General features: G+C 33.7%; 1 protein-coding gene across 1 annotated transcript; it reads left to right on the forward strand.

The window, feature by feature from the left end:
• Positions 1-7,410: 7,410 nt before the first annotated feature.
• LOC133300329 (gibberellin-regulated protein 1-like) lies at positions 7,411-7,965 on the forward strand. The gene is made up of 3 exons (XM_061499851.1): positions 7,411-7,488; positions 7,610-7,670; positions 7,775-7,965. The coding sequence occupies exons 1-3, from the start codon at positions 7,411-7,413 to the stop codon at positions 7,963-7,965; spliced, it is 330 nt and encodes a 109-aa protein (XP_061355835.1).
• Positions 7,966-19,312: the final 11,347 nt, after the last annotated feature.

Here is a 19,312-nt window from a genome sequence, read left to right on the forward strand (position 1 = left end):
AGTAAAAAGCTTTGTAAGTGTCTCTAACTGATGACCCATCTTCTACTGCTTGGCTAAAGTAGCATCATACCCTTTTAACTGTAGAATGTCTTTCTTGGGCTAAACTGGAGCAACCCCATTATTTTCAAAAGCCATATTCTCTATCAACTCCACGGCTTTGGCAGGTGTGATCTCTCCCATACTTCCTCCAGCTGCAGCATTAAGAAATGCCCTATAGGTTGCTGAAATCCCTTTATAGAAAATTCACACTTTTTCACCATTTGAGAGCATATATTATGGGCATCTTCTCATTAGCTCCTTGAACTTTCCTTATGCAATGCACAAGGACTCCCCCTCTAGCTGTTTAAGGTTGTCAATATATTATTTCAGCTCAGAGAATCTAGAAAATGAGAAGAATTTCTTCTGAAACTTGACAACAAGGTTATCCCACGAAGTGATACTTCCAGGACGTTACAGATCCAACCAACTCTTTATTTTTCCTTTCAGAGAGAACGAAAACAGCGTCAGGCAGGTTTCCTCAACAGGTACTCCATTAATTTTCATGAGGTCACACATATGAAGGAAGGTGGTAATATATTGGTTTGGATCCTTCGAAGGATTCTTCTCAAATTGGTTTTACTGAATTAGATTCAAAAAAGATGCCTTTGTCTCAAAATTGTTTGCCTAAATTTGAGGCTTCACAATACTCGCAACCAATTGGGAGTAGTTGGGATTTAACTACTGGTCATCAGCTCCTCAGGAGGATTTGCTTTATTCTCAACCATAGTTAACTTCTCTGTGAGCTCAAAACTTGATGCTTCTTGTGCCCTCCTTGCGTGAGCACGCTTTCTATTGGTCTTCTCAATTCTCCCTAACTCTGGCTCGTACTATAAGGCACTGGTGTCAACAGTACCTCAGTTTCATAAACAAAAGAACCAAAGAAAAGTGAGAATCAACACAATAAACAAAAATAAAAAGAAAAAAGATCTAATCTATGATGTAATAGATACTATTAATGTTGATAATGCTCAATCCATGACAACAGCCCAAAAACTTATTGCAATTACGGCAAGCATACCAGTTGTACAAGTAATACAGAGATGAGTAAGATATCGTTCCCACGAGGATTGATCTATCAAGCATTAATTTCACTACGCGATCAAAGTTGGATCGACTGTAAGGGTTTTTGTGAATATGGTTGAAATATAAAAAGGCAAACTATAACTACCAGTTAATTATAAAGAACAAGATTCAATAGCTCAAAATGAAAATTGGGATTAAAACTAATAATGCAAAGCATAGCTAGGGTTTTGATTTTCCTAATTTTATCCTATTGAATCTACGATTTCCCTTAATCAATATTCAACTCCTGTTATTGACAATTATTTATGATTAATTAAAACTCAATCCCTTGGTATTTCAATTCTTTACCATATTAAGAATCATAATCTCTTAGTGATCCCGCTTAGGGCAAGCATTAAGAACGAATAATCAAATAGTCATAGGTTCTATAAGTCTATCCTTATATCAAATAAAACCTAGCAATTAATCAAATAAGAGTTTAACACCAACATCCCTATTGTCATGAAAAACTCATATGTTCATCTAAGATTGGTCAGATCATAAATGAAACTAAGAATGAAGAATAGATTAATTGCATAACATAAAGATTGAATATCAAATTACAAGAAAAGTGTAAATAACATTAGGAATCCATTGATTCTATCTAACCCTAACCACATAAAAATCTAGCTTTACACAGCGCAAGAAACTAAAAAAATAGATGAAAGAACAAAGAAATTCATAAATAGAACTTGATAATCGGTCTCCACGGAGAAGCTTTGATCATTTCTTCGCCTTCTCCTCCAAGAATGATGCTTTCTTTCTCCCCAAGTTGTGCAAAAACTAATTAAATTTAACCCTTTTCATTGTTTCTTTAATAGAAAAATCCATGGGCCTTTTTAATAAGTTTCTCGCTGAAGTGAGCTGAACACTGAAAATAACATATGCTCACTAAGTTGCTCGCTAGCGAGGTGATATGTTTGTAGAGAGAAAACCAGCGAGTAAGGTTAAAAATCAGTATATTTTTATGTCTTCTCGCTGAGTTTTCTTGTTACAACGAGCAACTCAACGAGATACAGCGTGAAGTAACACTCCTTGGCTTCTGCTTGGCTTGAATCTTGTCTTCCTTCAGCTTCCTTGATCCATCAATACTCTGATTTAATAATTTTAACCTGAAATCGATACATTTTTCAATTAGTATCTTACAAAGCATGAAAACTAGAAAAGTCATTTGCATCTAACGATACACATCATGTCTTTAACCATATTCATCAATATTTAGCATACTTTCGGTCCTAAAGACATGATATAATTGACACTTAACAGCTATCTTGTTGGGGCAGCTCGATGGCAAGTAGGTCGCAAAGGATATACGTTTTTAGTTTGAACTTCAATAAGGGAATATTGTTGTTGGTTTCGAAGAGCCAGTTGACAGAGATCGATATTGAATCTCCCTTCTTATGTTGCCAATCATCACGCGAGTGGCTTTGTACAAAGCAGTGAGGTCGCTAGCGACTGCGCTAGCAATAACAAAAGCAAATTAAGCAACAGGTTGCACAACAACAAATCCAGCTCTTGGAGTTTGAATAAATGGAACAGAGTCATCGTAGAGAGTCTCTACTGACTGTCGGGAGTTGGAGCTCTGGTCATTGGATTCTCCTCTTTTGAGTCATTTTTGCTGAGGAGTTTGATGAGATCTAGGTTTTCTTGTGGTTGATTTAGCTTTGCAAGTATATAGATGGGAATCAGAGTGTGCCGTTTTTCATAAACGACACCAATGAACTATTTAGTAAAAGACTTAGGTTTGTTTCCTTTTGATAAAGTGAAGTAATTCAATGTAATAGTGCTCTCAGATGCAGTGGTATGGACTAAAATTCTATATAGAAGTTATTATCGATATTCTCAAGTAAGGATGGTGAAAGGGCACAGTTGTTCTAGAATTTGACAGAATAATAGTTCATAAAAGGAACAGTGACCAAAGTGCCACTGTTGGCCAAAAAAATTACCAGACTGCCACGCCAACAGTAAATTTTTCCAAAATGCCACGTGGCATATTTCGCTACACTGTGTAGCCAAATATGTGTGCAAATAATTCGCTACACAGTGTAGCGAAATATGCCACGTCAGACTGCTCAGAACCAAAAATGCCATGTGTCAAAATTGAAGAAATTCGCTACATAGGGTAGCGAATTTCTACAATTTTGACACGTGGCATTTTTGGTTCTGACGTGGCATATTTCGCTACACTGTGTAGTGAATTATTTGCACACATATTTCGCTACACAGTGTAGCGAAATATGTCACGTGGCATTTTGACAAAATTTATTGTTGGCGTTGCAGTCTAGTAATTTTTTTGGCCAACAATAACAAAATGGTCACTGTTCCTTCGTAAAATTGTGAATGCAATATGTCCCTTCAATTACTAAATATAAGGTATTTATAAATGGAAAAATATTCTCTAATCAGATAGAGCCCCTAACCTTTTTGTCTATTTGTCTATTGGGCCCCACAAAGGCAAGTGCACCTCAAGATATTTATTAAAGCAACTTGGTGCAGAGAGAGAAATCTTCTATTATAACTATAAGAGTCTAAAAATTTCACTTTAGGATAGTAGAAAAATAACCCCTATACGAGCCTTTAATGATTTGCCCATGAGATAGCGTCACTGAAGCCGGTCCAAAACTCTTACGTACTAATATAAAATTATAAATGTTGATTGAATAGATGTTATCCAAAGGGAGCTGTACGTAGTTAATAATTCGAAAATATAACCTTTTTTTTTGGAAAATATAACTTTCATAAGCTGGTGACATTTCCCTTCACACTACAAGAAAAAATCTTATTAGTGGCAAAATTTTATGAAATTTTGTCACAAATTTCTACGTCGCAAGTAAATTTCGTCACAAATTCCTGTGTCGCAATTTTATTTGTGACGAAATTTGATTATTTGTGTCGAAAATTGTCATTTGTGACAAAATTTATGACAAAAATTTTTCGTCACAAATAAACTTTTTTCTTGTAGTGTTCATGACCAGTGGCTTATACTTAAATAACAAGCGGTGGTGTGGATAGCCAACAAGGAGAAACGGTGACTACCTTCGTTTTGCAGGCAAAAAAATATTAAAATAATTCATTTAAATTAAATAATTACGCATTTAATGTTGTTTTGTAAAAAATTACACATCTACTGCACAATGTGACGTCATTTTTGGGCGTCACATGTGACGCCCAAAAGTGGCTTCACATGTGTGCTCTATATATTTCCCCACCCCCTCCATTCAATTCACACATCTTCTCTCACTCTTCGTATCTCTCTTCTCCACCAACATTCCTTTATCTTTAATTTAGTATTTGAATTTTATTTCTTATTCTATTTAAAAATGAGCTCAAATCCTGATTCTGTTCGTGTTGTGTTATATTACAATGGTAGGATGGTAGAAGGTCGACGAGGTGTCATCTTCGAAGGTGAAAAAAGGCCGACACGTATCCAACGCAACACAACCATTGGCAAACTGCATCAGAGAATTCGGCAGAAGTTAAGTCTTCCAGACAACCAATGTATCACTGAATCACGACAAGGGTGTGGCAAGGTGATAAATACATTAGTTTGAAAGTGCTTGACGATGAAGACTTGGAGATGACAATGGAAGAATTTTGCAACTAGTCAAGGACAGATTTTCTAGAGTTGTATGTCGACATCGCAGCAATCGAGAATGCTCCCTTACCGGTGAGGTCAGTTTATTTAAATTCTCCCTGTCTTCCAGCTTCTCCTGCCGCTCATGCGTCTCCAGTTGGTAACTTTTCTGAGGGAGATAAAAATGATCCGACTTGGGAAATGCACGACGAAGATGACGATGACGACGATGAAAATATGGCAATGGAAGAACGTCTTCTGGCGGAGGATGCTAGTGCTTCAGAAGGAGATGAATCCTGTGAGATGGGTGTGTCTCAAATCCCAATATTCCATCAACCAGTCGTCGCGCAAATGCCGCAGTTGAATGACGTTGCGTCTGCCTCGTTCGGTATTCACCATGAAGGTAATTGATCCCATTTGTATATAGCTGAATAGATAACTGATTTAATACCTGAATTAGTAAGTTTGTATAAGAAAATTATAATTCGCAATTGCAGGTGACACAGATGTTCTTCCTTTTTGGGAAGGAATTCCGCATTATTCCTACATTGATTGGAGTTATTAGGGCGAACAAGAATCATGTACTGATGGTTCGGTCTCTGGATCGGCTTCAATACAAGGTCTGTGGCAACTGGGTGACATGTTATTTGTCAATCAAGAATTTGCGACAAAAAAAGATGTCCAAATGGCACTTAAGCACAACCTCATTAGGGAGCATCAAGAAGCCATTGTAATTGAGAGCACGCCTGCAAAGTTGTCCATGAAATGTTGTGCGTATGATCCAGGTTGTCCGTGGCGCGTAAGGGCAATCAAACCGGTGTTTCGTGAAAATTGGAAGATTACGAGATGAGGTGGAAAACACGAATGTGTGAATAAGCACATTTCTCAGGGTCATAGACAGCTTGATGCGGATGTTATTGCAGATCTCGTCATAGGTACGTATTTATTTATCGTATTGACATGTCAATGTTTACGTATTGCCGTGCAATTAAATTCGTTCGATGTTATCGAGGCACTGACATCTTCAATGCAGGGATGATAAAGTCAGAACCATCTGTGTCAATCTCTTTGGTGCAAGAAAGGATAACTGCTAAATATGGCTTTCAAATTTCCTACAGAAAGGCATAGTATGCGAAGCAGAAAGCGATGGCAATTATGTACGGTGATTGGGAGGAATCGTATGCTTTTTTGCCAAGGTGGACGGTGGCTATCTTTGAGTGGTGGTGATTCAATAAAATAGTGTTTTTAAGCTGAAAATTTGAACAAAAGTTTCTTTTTTTAAGCTGAAAATTCGCTCAAGGTTTACGTTTTATTTGAAAAAATATGTTAAAGAGAATTTGCTTTTGGCTGGTTCTCTCCTGGCGGATTTCGTTGTTACAAGCTGGATGCGACTATGTGTATTGAAGTACTACTTTATCCTTATTTGTTTCGAGGCAGTGCCTTTAAATAGGTTACAATTATTTAATAATTTGCAATTAGCTAGTGCCTTTACAGTATTATTTAATAACTATTTAATACATTCTATTAACTAGTTAGTTGCACTTAATTTTTATATACATGAAGATCGTTTAACTATTAATACTCTAATTTATTAATACAATAATATTCAATTAACCAGTTCCTTTAAAATACTGTTTTAAGTACTATTTAATTTTAATGCTTTCTATATATTAATAATATTATTTAACAAATAAAGATATTGTGCCTACTTTCTTTTATGTTACTCTACTAACTATTCTTCAATATCATTATATCACAATCTCAACTGATTTTATCTTTTCTCTCTTTTTTGAGATTTTATATTTTTAATTAATTTTAAAATAAAGGAAAGGTTATATTTACTATCATTTTAACTTTATTACTCTTATTACCTGATTGGTTACTATTGAATCAATTTGAAATCAACAACAGCTAATTTTTCCCATTTTTTACTTAGACTTAAAACATTAAGTCCAAGTAAAGCACATTTAACAAATGGATTTTTAGACATATATGTATCAACCAAATTTGTTTGTAGCCTTTCACATTTCTTATATACTTGCAATGATATGCATTATGTCCTTTTTTTTTCATAATAGTTGCATTTAACAAATGCACATGTGAAGTTTTTTTAGCATGAGAATGATGTGCCTTAGACTTTTTATAACCTAAAACCATAAATAACATGTGAATTTTAATGTATAACATCAAAGTTTTTGACTATCAAGTATAACATCAAAGTTTTTCCCGGCAGATGTAAATTTCTCCAAATCATCATTCAATCTTTTAACTTTTTCTTTAAACTTTTCGCATGTGGTGCAAGATGTAAATAGGTAATAATCCAAAGAGATAATAATAATCATTCTTTTAATGTATCAAAGCATCAACTAAAAACAATATTCACTTAGACTTAAATCCAAAGAGATAATAATCATTCTTTTAATGTATCAAAGCATCAACTAAAAACATTATTTACTTTGACTTAAATCCAAAGAGATAATAATCAGTCTTTAATGTAAATAGGTAAGTGTGGTTTTGTGGACAGGTGGCATCCTCATTTTGCATCATATACGTAAAATGCAAAAAAACAAAAGTTAATCTAACTTTAATGAAATGAAAAAAGAAAACTCTTTAATTATATTTAATACTTCCGCGTGGACATAGCCTTTAAATTCAACAACATTCGTCACTTTGCAGTTACTAAGTCCTAAAGCATTCGTACCCGGGGAAAGAAACAAAACCCTTACCTTCAAGCCATGGCCATCTCCAAGACTCTGTTCGCTCCAATCGTCATTTCTCTAGTCATTCTGCACCTTGTTGAGTCAGATACAAGGGTAAAACCTATCAATTTTTCGTTCATTTATTCTTATTATATGCTTCTTCTTTTTTTATTGTGTGCCTCAAAATTTTTTTCCCCTAATCAACCTTCAAAATAAACTTTTGATGTGTTTTTAGGTGATCAGCAACATGGTGGAGAACGCAAGTCCAAGTCCCAGCCCTCTCTCACCAAAGATTGGTACAAAATCCTATATGTCTTAGCAACAATCTTTTCTTGAACAATCAATTGTGTTTGTTTTAGATTTTTAATTATAAATATTTAATTGAGTGTATTATTTTAAGATAATGTAGATTGTGATGGTGCTTGCGATGGGAGGTGCCAGTTATCATCAAGGCCGAATCTATGTAAAAGAGCATGTGGGACATGCTGTGAACGGTGCAATTGTGTGCCTTCGGGTACTTACGGTCATTACGAAGAGTGCCCATGCTATGCCAATATGACCACCCGCGGGGGAAAACACAAATGTCCTTAATTGAATTGTTATTTATATTGGTTTCGTTTGCTTATTTATGTATCCACCCTATGTGGTGGTTAATCAATAAAGTAAAATTCGTGACTTACTTAACAGTTCCTTAAGAAACGTTTCTGTTTTTTAACTTTTCGTCTTCTTCCTTTTGTGTCTTAAAGACACAGAATGATGGGTGACTGGATGATTTTGGTTTGACAGTATACTCCAAACTAGCGCGAGTTATAACAGCTGCTCTGCAGTGGCGGAGCCACATGTAGTGTGGGTATGACCTCGATCCGAGCTAAATTTTAATAAATTATACTTATTATATATAATTATATAATTAATTATAATTTAACCCGCATTAAAATTATAATTTAGTCCGAGCTACAATTTATAATTTGGCACTATGTAAAATTTAAAATATTTTTGATAAAAGATTTGGGTAAGTTGTATTAGGTTATGGGTGTGCATGGTAATCATTCTGTTCCACGGTACTGTTTCTGAAAAAAAAATTCTTTTTTATTTATGTGCGTTGGAACAATTTCTGAGAAAAAAATGTGTTTGATAACATGTTTTATTTTTATCTGAGAATGAGAATTGCGTTTGATAACACAACAAATAATAGAATAAAAAATCATTCCTATTAAGCATAATTTTTTTTCGGATTATCACTTTCATTTTCATATAGTGTGGTGGCGGTGACAGTAATGGTGACTGTAGTAGTGGCGTTGTGGTGGTAGTGGCAGTAGCAGTGGCGTGGTCAGTGGCGTGATGGTGGTGGTGGTGGAGGTGATGGCATGGTGGTGGTAATGGTGGTGGCGGCGGTGACAATAGTGGTGATGGCATGGTAGCGGCGATGGCGACGGTGGTAATGGTGGCGTGATGGTGGTGACGGTAATAGCTGCGACGATGGTGGTGGTGGAGGCGGCGGCGGCGATAGTGGTGGTTATAGTAGTGGCGTTGTGGTGGTGGTGGCAGTAGTAGTGGCGTCATAGTGGTGGTGGCAGTAGTAGTGGCGTCATGGTGGTGGTGGAGAAGTGATGGCATGGTGGTGGCAGCGGTGGCAATAATGGTGATGGCAGCGGCGGCGGGGCGGTAATGGTGGCATGGTGGTGGTAGTGGTGTGGTGCTGGTGACGATAATAGATGTGGCAATGGTGGTGGTGATGGTAGTGATAATGGTAGTGATGGTGATGGTAGTGGTGGTGGTGGTGGTTATGATGGTGATGGTGGCGGTGACGTATAGGTGGTGGTGATGACAGCAGTGGCCGCAACGGTGGTGGTGATAATGGTGGCGATAGTGGTAGTGGCAGTAGTGGTGGTGATAGTGACGACATGGTGGTGGTGGCAGTGGTGTAGTGGTGGTAATGGTGGCACAGAGGTGGCGGCGGCGGTAGTGGTGGTGGTGGTGACGGCAGTGGCTGCGACAATGGTGATGATGATGACATGGTGGAGGCAGTGGTGGTGGTGGTAGTGGCGGTGGCATGATAATGGTAGTGGTGGCGGCGGCAGCAATGGTGGTAATGGTGGTGGCGGTGGTGGTGACAGCAGTGTTTGCGACAATGGTGATAGATGACATGGTGGCGGCGATGGCGGCGGTGTAGTGGTGGCGGCGACGATAATGGCAATAGTAGTGGTGGTGGTGGTGGTGGTGGTAGTACAACGATGGTGGTGGTGGTCATGTTGGGATGGTGGTGGCGGTGGTGATGATGGTAGTGGTGGAGAGTAATTGAGAGAGATAAATATTTCTCATTTTGTGCCCGGGAAGAAAAAAACAGAATTTTTTTGATTCTTTTTTCTGTTCCTCTGCACAAAAATTAAACCGGTTCATCCGGGAACAAAAAAATAAACCGATTTTGCCAAACGAGTTTTCTATCCATTTTTGTTCCTGGGAACAGAAATTAAAAAAAAATTGATTCCGGGAAGGTTATCATGCACTATGTGTCTAATTTCCATTTGTATAAAAAATTAAATTATTTTTAGTAAAATTAAATTATTTTTAGTAAAATTAAAAAATATTTAATAAATTTATAACTCTTTTTAGTGCTGCTTGCTCAGATGTTCTGTATATAATATAATTTAAAAATACTATGATATGAACTAACTAAAATTAAAAGAAAATACACATATAATTTTTTGGTCAGGCCTCAAATTAGAGCCCGGCTCCGCCACTGCTGTTATGGATTAAGTCTTTTAAAAGAATCAAATCAAGAGAGACCCCTCGTTTGTAAAAAAATCTTGTGTTCATCATCATAATTATCAATAAAAAATGAATTCACTAAATTTGCATTACCTTCATCATCCATTGCTTTTAGCGGCAAGAATTCACAAAGTCAAAAAAAAGTTTTCACATAACTCAAATATCTCAGATAACTCAGATATCTTTTTTTTTTCTAACATAACCTTAAATATTTATCCATGACATTGAAATATTCAGTCAGCAACCATTGTGCTGCAACCTCTATATTTCATTTGTTCTAGTTCCAAAACACACTAGAAAAAAAAAAAACAGAGGAGAGGAAAGGCTACGTGCGCTAGTCTAATGGAGAAGAAGCAATATAAGGGAAAAAACATGAAAGCTGAGAAATAAAATGAATACTCACTAAAATAGAAACAAAACAATGTATCAGTGTTGGGAAAAACAATGTATCCAAAATATGAGGAATGATATTCTTACTACCAAAATTTTCTACTACTAACTTACTACCTATCTAATCACCATTGAATCAAAGAGAGAGAATGCTAAAAAGTTTTTGAAAAAAGAGAAAATGTTGATCCAATAGTGATTAGATAGGTAGTGAGTTGGTAGTAGAAAATTTTGGTAGTAGAAATATCTCTCTTCTCCATATATATATATATATATATATATATATATATATATATATATATATATATATATATATATAGGGATATGATCAACTTAGATCGGTGTAAGAATAATAAATCTTACACCAAATCTTAACCATTGATTTACGTGCATCCAATGGTTGAGATTTATTGGGAATTAAAATTTAATTAATGAGTGAGACCTAATAAATCTTAACTGTTAGATGCAGAAAATCAAAGGTTAAGATTTGATGTAAGACTTATTATTCTTACAAAGGTGTAAGATGATCCTACCCCATATATATATATATATATATATATATATATATATATATATATATATATATATATATATATATATATATATATAAACATTGGGGAAGAACTTATAAAAGATTAAGAGTGCAAGAAGATTGAGGTGTGTTGGTTCTAGCATACCAAAAAGAAGAGAAGAGGGGCTTAAGTCTGAACCCTTGATTGAGAAGAGAATTGGAAGGAAAAAAAGAATAACGTGTTTAAAAGAAAAAAAAGGCATAATAAACATTAACATCGTTAGTTAAATTTGGATGGAAAACAAGTAGAAGGAGGTAATTGATTATGAATCAAAGCACAAGGGGGTAGGTGGTAAAAAAAAGTACTTTAGGCTGGTAAATGATTTAGAAGCAAAATTCAAGGGGGTTTATGAAGTTTTCCTTTAAATTATTTACTAGTTGATATAAGTTAATTATTTTTTATCGTTTTTATTGTGTAGTTCCATAAACATGACATGTGTTAATCATATCATGGAAAAAAAATTTGGTGCTCCAGACCCCATGAGGTCCTTCTATTCAAGAGGTGACACTTAGACAAAAAGTTATTTTTTATTTCTTTTCTCTCTTCTCTTTCCTCATTAATTGTATGATTTTGATTGGTCTGGATCACTGAATAAATAATGGTTCAAAATCACTGAAATTCTTCTCCATATCATGATGACACATGTCACATCTGTAGGGTCTATTTAGTCAAAAGTAATTAGAGGAAATCAAACTATATCACATTGATAAATAATTTCTAAATACTTTTTTAATATGTCAATTTGTTTATCTACTCAGATTATATATTAATTACGAATTGGTCAATTTGTAATTAATTATTAAAAGTGTAATTGTATATTAATGACTAAATTATATATTTGGGCGTGAATGACTGCAATAAATCTTAAATTATATATCACTTTGTTTATCTACTCAAATTATATATTAATATGTCTTGTTTGATTAATATTTGACCGACACCATTTAACTTACCTGTTCATTTACTTGAGAAAGTGTCAATTAAATATTGTTTAAATAGATATAGATTAATATATAATTTAAAATAAGAAACAAATTAGTATATAATTTCAGGAGTAAAATAGTAAATTAATTTTTAACCAAAAAAATAGTAAATTAATTATAAAAGAGGGGGAAAATCTTCCATCAACCAAAACATGTAACCTAAGTTCTTATAATATGATATTAGATTAGAATATAAAATTAAATATAAACGGTTATAAAATTGCTCATAATAAAAATCTGATATTAGAATTTCTCCAATACCTGAGATACTGCGGTCGAAACGGAAAGAAAACAAGCAAACGTTGCTTTATTGGATTGTAGTAGTGATGTTTTCACACCAACATATTCCTTATATTCATTTTAAATTAATAACTAGATAACATTTAACTCATTTTTCAAAGGCTCAAAATTCAAATTATTCTAATCGCTGGCACCAGCTATGTTAAAAAGAAGGGTTATATTAGTATAATGTTACATGAAAAATAATGTTTGTTCCAACACAAACATAAAGGAAGAAAGAGAAAGTGAGTTTAGGAAAGAGAAAAGAAGAAATGGTGGGCCCCATAAGTTTTTGTTTGAGTAGGAAAACAAGTTTAAATCATGTTACATGATACATACATTTCCCTAAAAAGAAACCATCCCAAACAAGAATAATTACTTGATTTGCAGGTATCGCCGTCGGAGAATCCGAGATATCCAGAGTAACACAGTCAAACATGAAAAGGAACCAAACACTTCAAACATAAAAGATTAGGCCTACCTTCCAATATGCCATCGAAACGGAGCCCAAAATTTAGCACAGAAGTATTGGGCTGGGCTTGTGGGTTAACAGAGATATTCATATTGTGATAGTATTTTTCTTTAATATAAAAGGAGAGAAGCTACGTTGAAGATTCGTTTTTAAAATTTATAATTGGGGAAAATGTGTATCATTTTGAAGGATATAAAGTTGTATCATTTTAAGTGAGAGAAAGAGATAAATCATGGGAGAGATCATCTCTTTGTAAGAGTGAAAGGATATGAGGTGTGTCATTTAAAATGAAACACCTTTTCCCTTTATAATTATTTGAATAATACAAATTTTAACATATCCTTTTTTTTTTAACCAGTAGAAATTAAACATATAACATGGTTAATGGAAATAAGAGATTGGGTCAATAAAGAATGTCAGTGACTACAAATTAGCAGTGCATGGGTACACCGTACACAGTTCATAGAAAATAAGAGCAGAGGTTGCAGGTAAGAAAAGGAAGATATGGAAACGTGAAATAATAACAAATTTTTCATGCTGCACTAAAATATTCCACTTGTTACGCCTCATTTATTCACTCTAAAACCATTCTCTCTTCTTCTCATACCCTTGAGAAACATCACCTCTCCAAATTAAAGAGGGAGAGAGAGAATCAATGGCAATAGCAGCAGCACGCGATGCTTCGTCTGTCATCATCGTTCATCATTTAATGTGTATGTGGGTTAGAGTTTATAAATGTGATTATAGATGAATTTGATTTTACAAACTTGATCATATTTTAAAGGAGATTCGTAATGAAATCATTTATATTTACAAATTTGGGGTAGGATCACTACAACAAAAATGTTATTTAGCCACATTTAAAAATATGGCAAACATTGATAAAAATGTGGCTAATTAATTTTATCACATTTTAATTAAATACGGCTAATAGTGGTGTTGCAATAATTTAATCACATTGTTTTATTCACTTTGCCACATTTTGACAAAGCGTGATAGCCTTTTTTTAGCCACATTTATTGTTAATTTAGCGACTTTATAAATGTGGTTAAACTGTATAATTTGCCACAATAAGAAAAATGTGGCTATTTATGTCTGAAAAAATTTTAGCCACAAAAATTTTTTAGCGACATTCATCATGAATGTGGCTATATATATGAATTATTTTAATAAAAAATATTTCAAATTTAATAAAATTACATCAATAAAGAAAATAATATTAAACATAGCTCGTCAAAATAGTAAACACGATAAAACGTGAACTAAACTCCAAACCCTATATCCAATTTTGGATATGTAAAATTTTTTATAGATAATATTGAAGAATTTATACAAGACAATTATAAATGAAAACAGGACAATGTTAAGTCACATTATGATGGACGGTACTAGAACAAAAAAATCAGGGTCTCCAAATGAAAACATGGAGAAAAAATCAAAAGAAAAACTTATTCACCATCTAGTCCATGCCAGAAATAGATTTCGGCCCTAACTCTGGTCTTTCTTTTGCAAAATTGAACATAAATGTGTACATAATCACAGAAGGCTCTGCTACTCCCAAAATCAGCAAAGATTGACTGTCAATGATTGAGTGTATAATGCCACATGTAGAAGTGGATACCAAGGTTTGAACAGCTGTTAGAGCACCATCTACAAGTGCAAACAATAGGCATATGTTATAAAGCTCTTATAGTACGGTAATAATATTGTCCTATTTCCTAAGTTCTTTAAAAAAAATATATATAATCCAAAAAAGAAAAAGGGTTGCAATTGTGAAGACGAATAACGAGTGCAACATTGGGAGGACTTTATCTTTTAATACTTTTTCTCAGGAAAAAGAAGAATATATTGAAGCTAGAATATTCAGTACCTGTATTTCTCTCTAATTGTTCACCAAATGAAATGACAGGTATTGTTGAAGCAAAAAATACATATGTCGTTAGGGCCAAAATCTTGTAAAGGGAAGCAAAAATTGTTAAAAGTTATACGTAAACTGCCACTGGTTGAAGCCTAGAAACATTATAATCTTTCAGTACATAGACCACTAATGCCTAACATCAATTGACTATAGCATGACCCATCTTCCAAAGTGCTTGGGGAATCCAGAGATGAAGAGAGCAGATCACAAGTTCAAATGTTTTCGGTTCCAAAAGACATACTCTTGTCATCATAGTATCTACCATATGTAGTTAACAATTTTTTCTTCTTTCAACAATACCATGAAACCAAAATAATCTACCTTGCCATCATACTTTTGTCTAAGCAATACTTCTAGAGCAATATATGCAGGAGTTCCCACAGTTGACTTTGGTTAAGAATGAAGCACTGAAGACTGCAAATAACAACATCAATCAAATTTCCAAGGCACAACAAAACTAGGATCTAATGATGATCTAAATTTGTGAAGTCCCTCATTAGATTGAAAAATTAAATATTTAAGTGCTTACAATCCAGAAGAAAATTGAATCAATGAATTAGAAGGATGACAACAAAATACAAGTAAGTCATGGTGAATTTTAATTCCAGTGTACTCTGAAACAAAAGACACAGATACAAGTAGAATTAGCTTAACAACATCAAAAGGTGCAAAGGCCAAGCTATTGGATTTCTCAAGAAAATGGGAAACATTTTATAGTTATTTTCATGCACCATTGCACCTATAATGAGAACATAAATAGAGTAAGGGAATGCCACTATGTCAGTGCTCTGCAGAAGATCAAACAAGCGCATTAAAAAATTTAGATTATCAAAATTTACCGTAAACAGTCATGAAGAACAAAAGCAACTCACATAAGAAAACTAAAAAAGCACTCAGAAGCATAAAGTTATTGAAGGTAAACATCACTTAACCTAACATATCCCATTAAAATAGATAAGCAAGGAACTCACACCATGAAGAAATAGTTAGATAAAGATACCCTTTCCTTGGAGTACCCAAAATCACATATCTTCAAAGAGGCGCTGGGCTTCCATCTAACAAAAATATTAAGAAAAGAATACTTTATAAAAATATATAAAGAAATAATACTAATAGACAAATGATAAGCCATAGATGGTCTTCATTGTTTCAGAATTTTTATTATTATTTTTTCATTTATGGATTTTTTTATAATTATTTAGATTTGCTAGATGTTGTAGATGCAGTAAGAAAAAACAAAGGTCAATGTTATTTATAATTATATATATATTAGCTAGAGCTTATAGGAAATAATTCATTTATACCCAAGTAAAAGCATTATAAGCTTTAGACACAAGCTGTTTTAGATAACCTTGAGAGAAAGTTTACAACAATTCATACTACTGAAATTGACACTCCATTAGTAGAAAAGAGAACAAGGGAAGAGCTGTCCAAATGTTACCTTTAACTGATCCAAGGAGACTAACATGAGAACAGAACCATCCCGGTGCAGGATACCTCTATAATCCACCTCCTCACCCTGTATTCAGATGGAGAGTTCTATAATAAATGTATGTGTAGTGCCATAAAAGGAAAATGTGTAAATAATTTCAAAGTTTGTGTATGTGGTATATATTTGGTTACATATTTCTACAAAGTTTATAATTCAACCTCTTTTTGCACTGGCAATTGACTAGATCGTTTGCAAAGTTTGCTTTACAACTCTTTGAAATATTCTTAATATTAAATCATCATATTTTATATATTCTAGTCTTGTTTTCTCTATCTGAGGTTTAAAGATTTGCAGATTTGTCAGAGAAGAAATGAGAAAGCAATTTGGCATGAAAAAAAAACAAATGAGAGAAACCAAATATTCTTCTTACGTGCTAAATCAGTTAACATTATCATATAATAAAACATCATTAGTGCATACTTGCTACACTTTCCTTTAGGAAAATTATCATGTATACTACATAAATGATTGATAAGACTGCAACGACCTGAATTAATAATAAAGCAATAAATCAAATTAAAGAAGAATAGTGTATATAATAGAAATTTGTTAGAATCTTGAGAACTATTCCAAAAGAGAGTTGACATACAAATGCTTCACATGGTGTAACTTACCAGAGATGCTGCCACTAGATACTGGAATAAGCCCTTGAGCTGTTTATCAGCTAAATCTAATCGACAAAGTTTTGATAGATTACCAATAGAATGCGAAATTTTTCCACTAAAGCTATTTGAATTTAAAGATCTGCAATTCAAAGTAAATGATTTAGACTAGGATATAAGATATATAATTAAATTACAAAAACTAAAGACACATTAGTTATATAGCAGAATACTTCCCTAGAAAATACGAATAAACATGAAACCATTATTCAGTAAGTTTTCAGTTAGAGCAACTAAAAAACCAATTCAAATATTTGCACTAGATAACGGACTTAAAAATCCTTATAGGAAGAGGAGCTCTTGTAGATATCCTATTTTGTCTAGAATTGGACTATTGAAGCTACAACTAGAAGAATTCTGAATATAAATAAGAAAGCATCTGTTGTGTAAGGATTTTTTTTATCAAAACTAATTTAGATTTGTGTTACTAGTTTAACACTCAATACTGCCTTACAAGGTTGACAGCTTCTTCAACTATCCAATGGATTGTGGAAGTGGTCCTGTCAAGTCCTTGTTATAAGATAGGTCCCTAAAAGGAGAAAAATTAGTAATTAATCTACCAAAAAAAATTAGGAATTAAAGAAAGAGGGAAAATCATAAAAAATGATTTCTCTCTCAGGTTAAGGCTTTTGCTTGGACAAATATAACTAATGGGATTAATACTAGTGGCCTGCTGCAAGTACATAGTCCAGATAAAGCCTTGTCTCCATATGTCCGTGTTGTGCGTCATAGGAACTTGGAAATTGATAATCATCACAAGGATCAGAACCAACCCTATTCGGAGGGGTGTTCTTCCAGGTACTTTAGGGTGGCCACTGCTTTAGAAATTAAAGAGACAAATATTAAGAATATAATTTAACCACTGAAATCTTATATATAGAATTATCCAACTTTTGATTACTCTGAAGATGTGCAGAAGAAATGATTAATACTGACAAACTCTTGCTAAAACTTTAAGTTCTCTATGCTTTCTAGTTCTACCAACCAAAACAGGCCAGGTGATCCTAGTTTTGACCTTATTATAGCTTAATTTTAAGAACTATAATCATTTAATAGAAGAACATTACACAAAAGATGACACTCAGATGTCAAGAAAAGGATCTAATATATAGGATATAGCTTGAAAACTGAACTCACAATCCACATCAGTTGTTTCTCCCTCTGCAACCAACAAATAATTAAGAACAAGCAGAAGAACTACTAATATTCTTTCACTTATTATCAACTTAAAATAGCTCTCATAGCTTCTCCCCTCTGATTACTATGTTGGATAACAAGAATCCTTTCTTATACACTTTCCATCCAAATCCACTCACCACCTCATACGTTAATACAAGAATAGACAACAATTAGCTAAAAGAGTAAGAGGAAAAGTCAAGAAATGTTGTATGGACCTTAAAAAAAAAAATTCCTGTTTCTGACACATTACTAATGATTTTTGTGCTATGAAAGAATTTCTATTTCACAATTCCCCAAATTAATCTACGATTCTACTGAGGACCTGGGGGTTAACAAATAAAGGGTAATGGTCGATAATTTTACCAGACAACTTGTTATCGAGAAAGTCTGTTACTGCAGTTCTGGACAGGCTCTATAAAATTTCCTCCTCCAATCATAGCAGCTCTTCGTTCAAACTCTCTAAAAAATAGGATTATAGATAAAACACAGATACTGTCAAATTTAAAACATTAAGAAATCTGTTATACATTCATCGAGAACAAGAACAATATAGTTAAACAAAATTTCATCTGATGCAACATTGGTCTATTTCTTATATCACCACCTACGCGTACGTGATAATTATAAAAAATTATGATATGCAATCATAAAAAGAAAAAGGAAAAACTTGTTTGGTGAGTGAAAGAGCGTGATATTGCATTCGAGGGCTGCCACCAATGTCGCCCAAAACCACCACGTACATATTTCCTCTTCTTCCTTCCTAATTTTCTTCATTTTTCCTTCTATTTTCAAATTCCAGAGTAAAAATAAAATCAGGAAAATCCAATTTTCTCAATCGGAAAGATTTTCTGGGAAAATAGAAAAGGAAAGAAAATCTCACCAGCCATTTCGCGTATCATTTAGCAGAACTTCAAATAGAAGAGCAATGATATATTGTACCTGATTTGATTTGTCTTCAAATTGAACCATACCTAATTTTTCCTAGGGTTTATCAATCCTTCATCGAAGAATCTTTAAGGATGAAGCGAAGAAATGTTAACCTAGAATAAAAAGAAGACAAAAGCTATGAAGAAGTTATGGTTGCTGCGAACTTGAGATTTGAAGACACCGAAGAATGAAAAAAGTGAATGAGATGAGTTTTTGTTTTTCAAAATTTGACTGGGCAAAAGCATTTTTTTCTCAAATATTTTGGGACGTTAAAAAAACAGAGTAGTAAAATTAGGGG

Source organism: Gastrolobium bilobum, unplaced genomic scaffold (assembly GCF_033153095.1).
Source record: "Gastrolobium bilobum isolate Gb01-03AN ecotype WA unplaced genomic scaffold, APGP_CSIRO_Gbil_v1 utg54108, whole genome shotgun sequence".
Lineage (NCBI taxonomy): Eukaryota > Viridiplantae > Streptophyta > Magnoliopsida > Fabales > Fabaceae > Gastrolobium > Gastrolobium bilobum.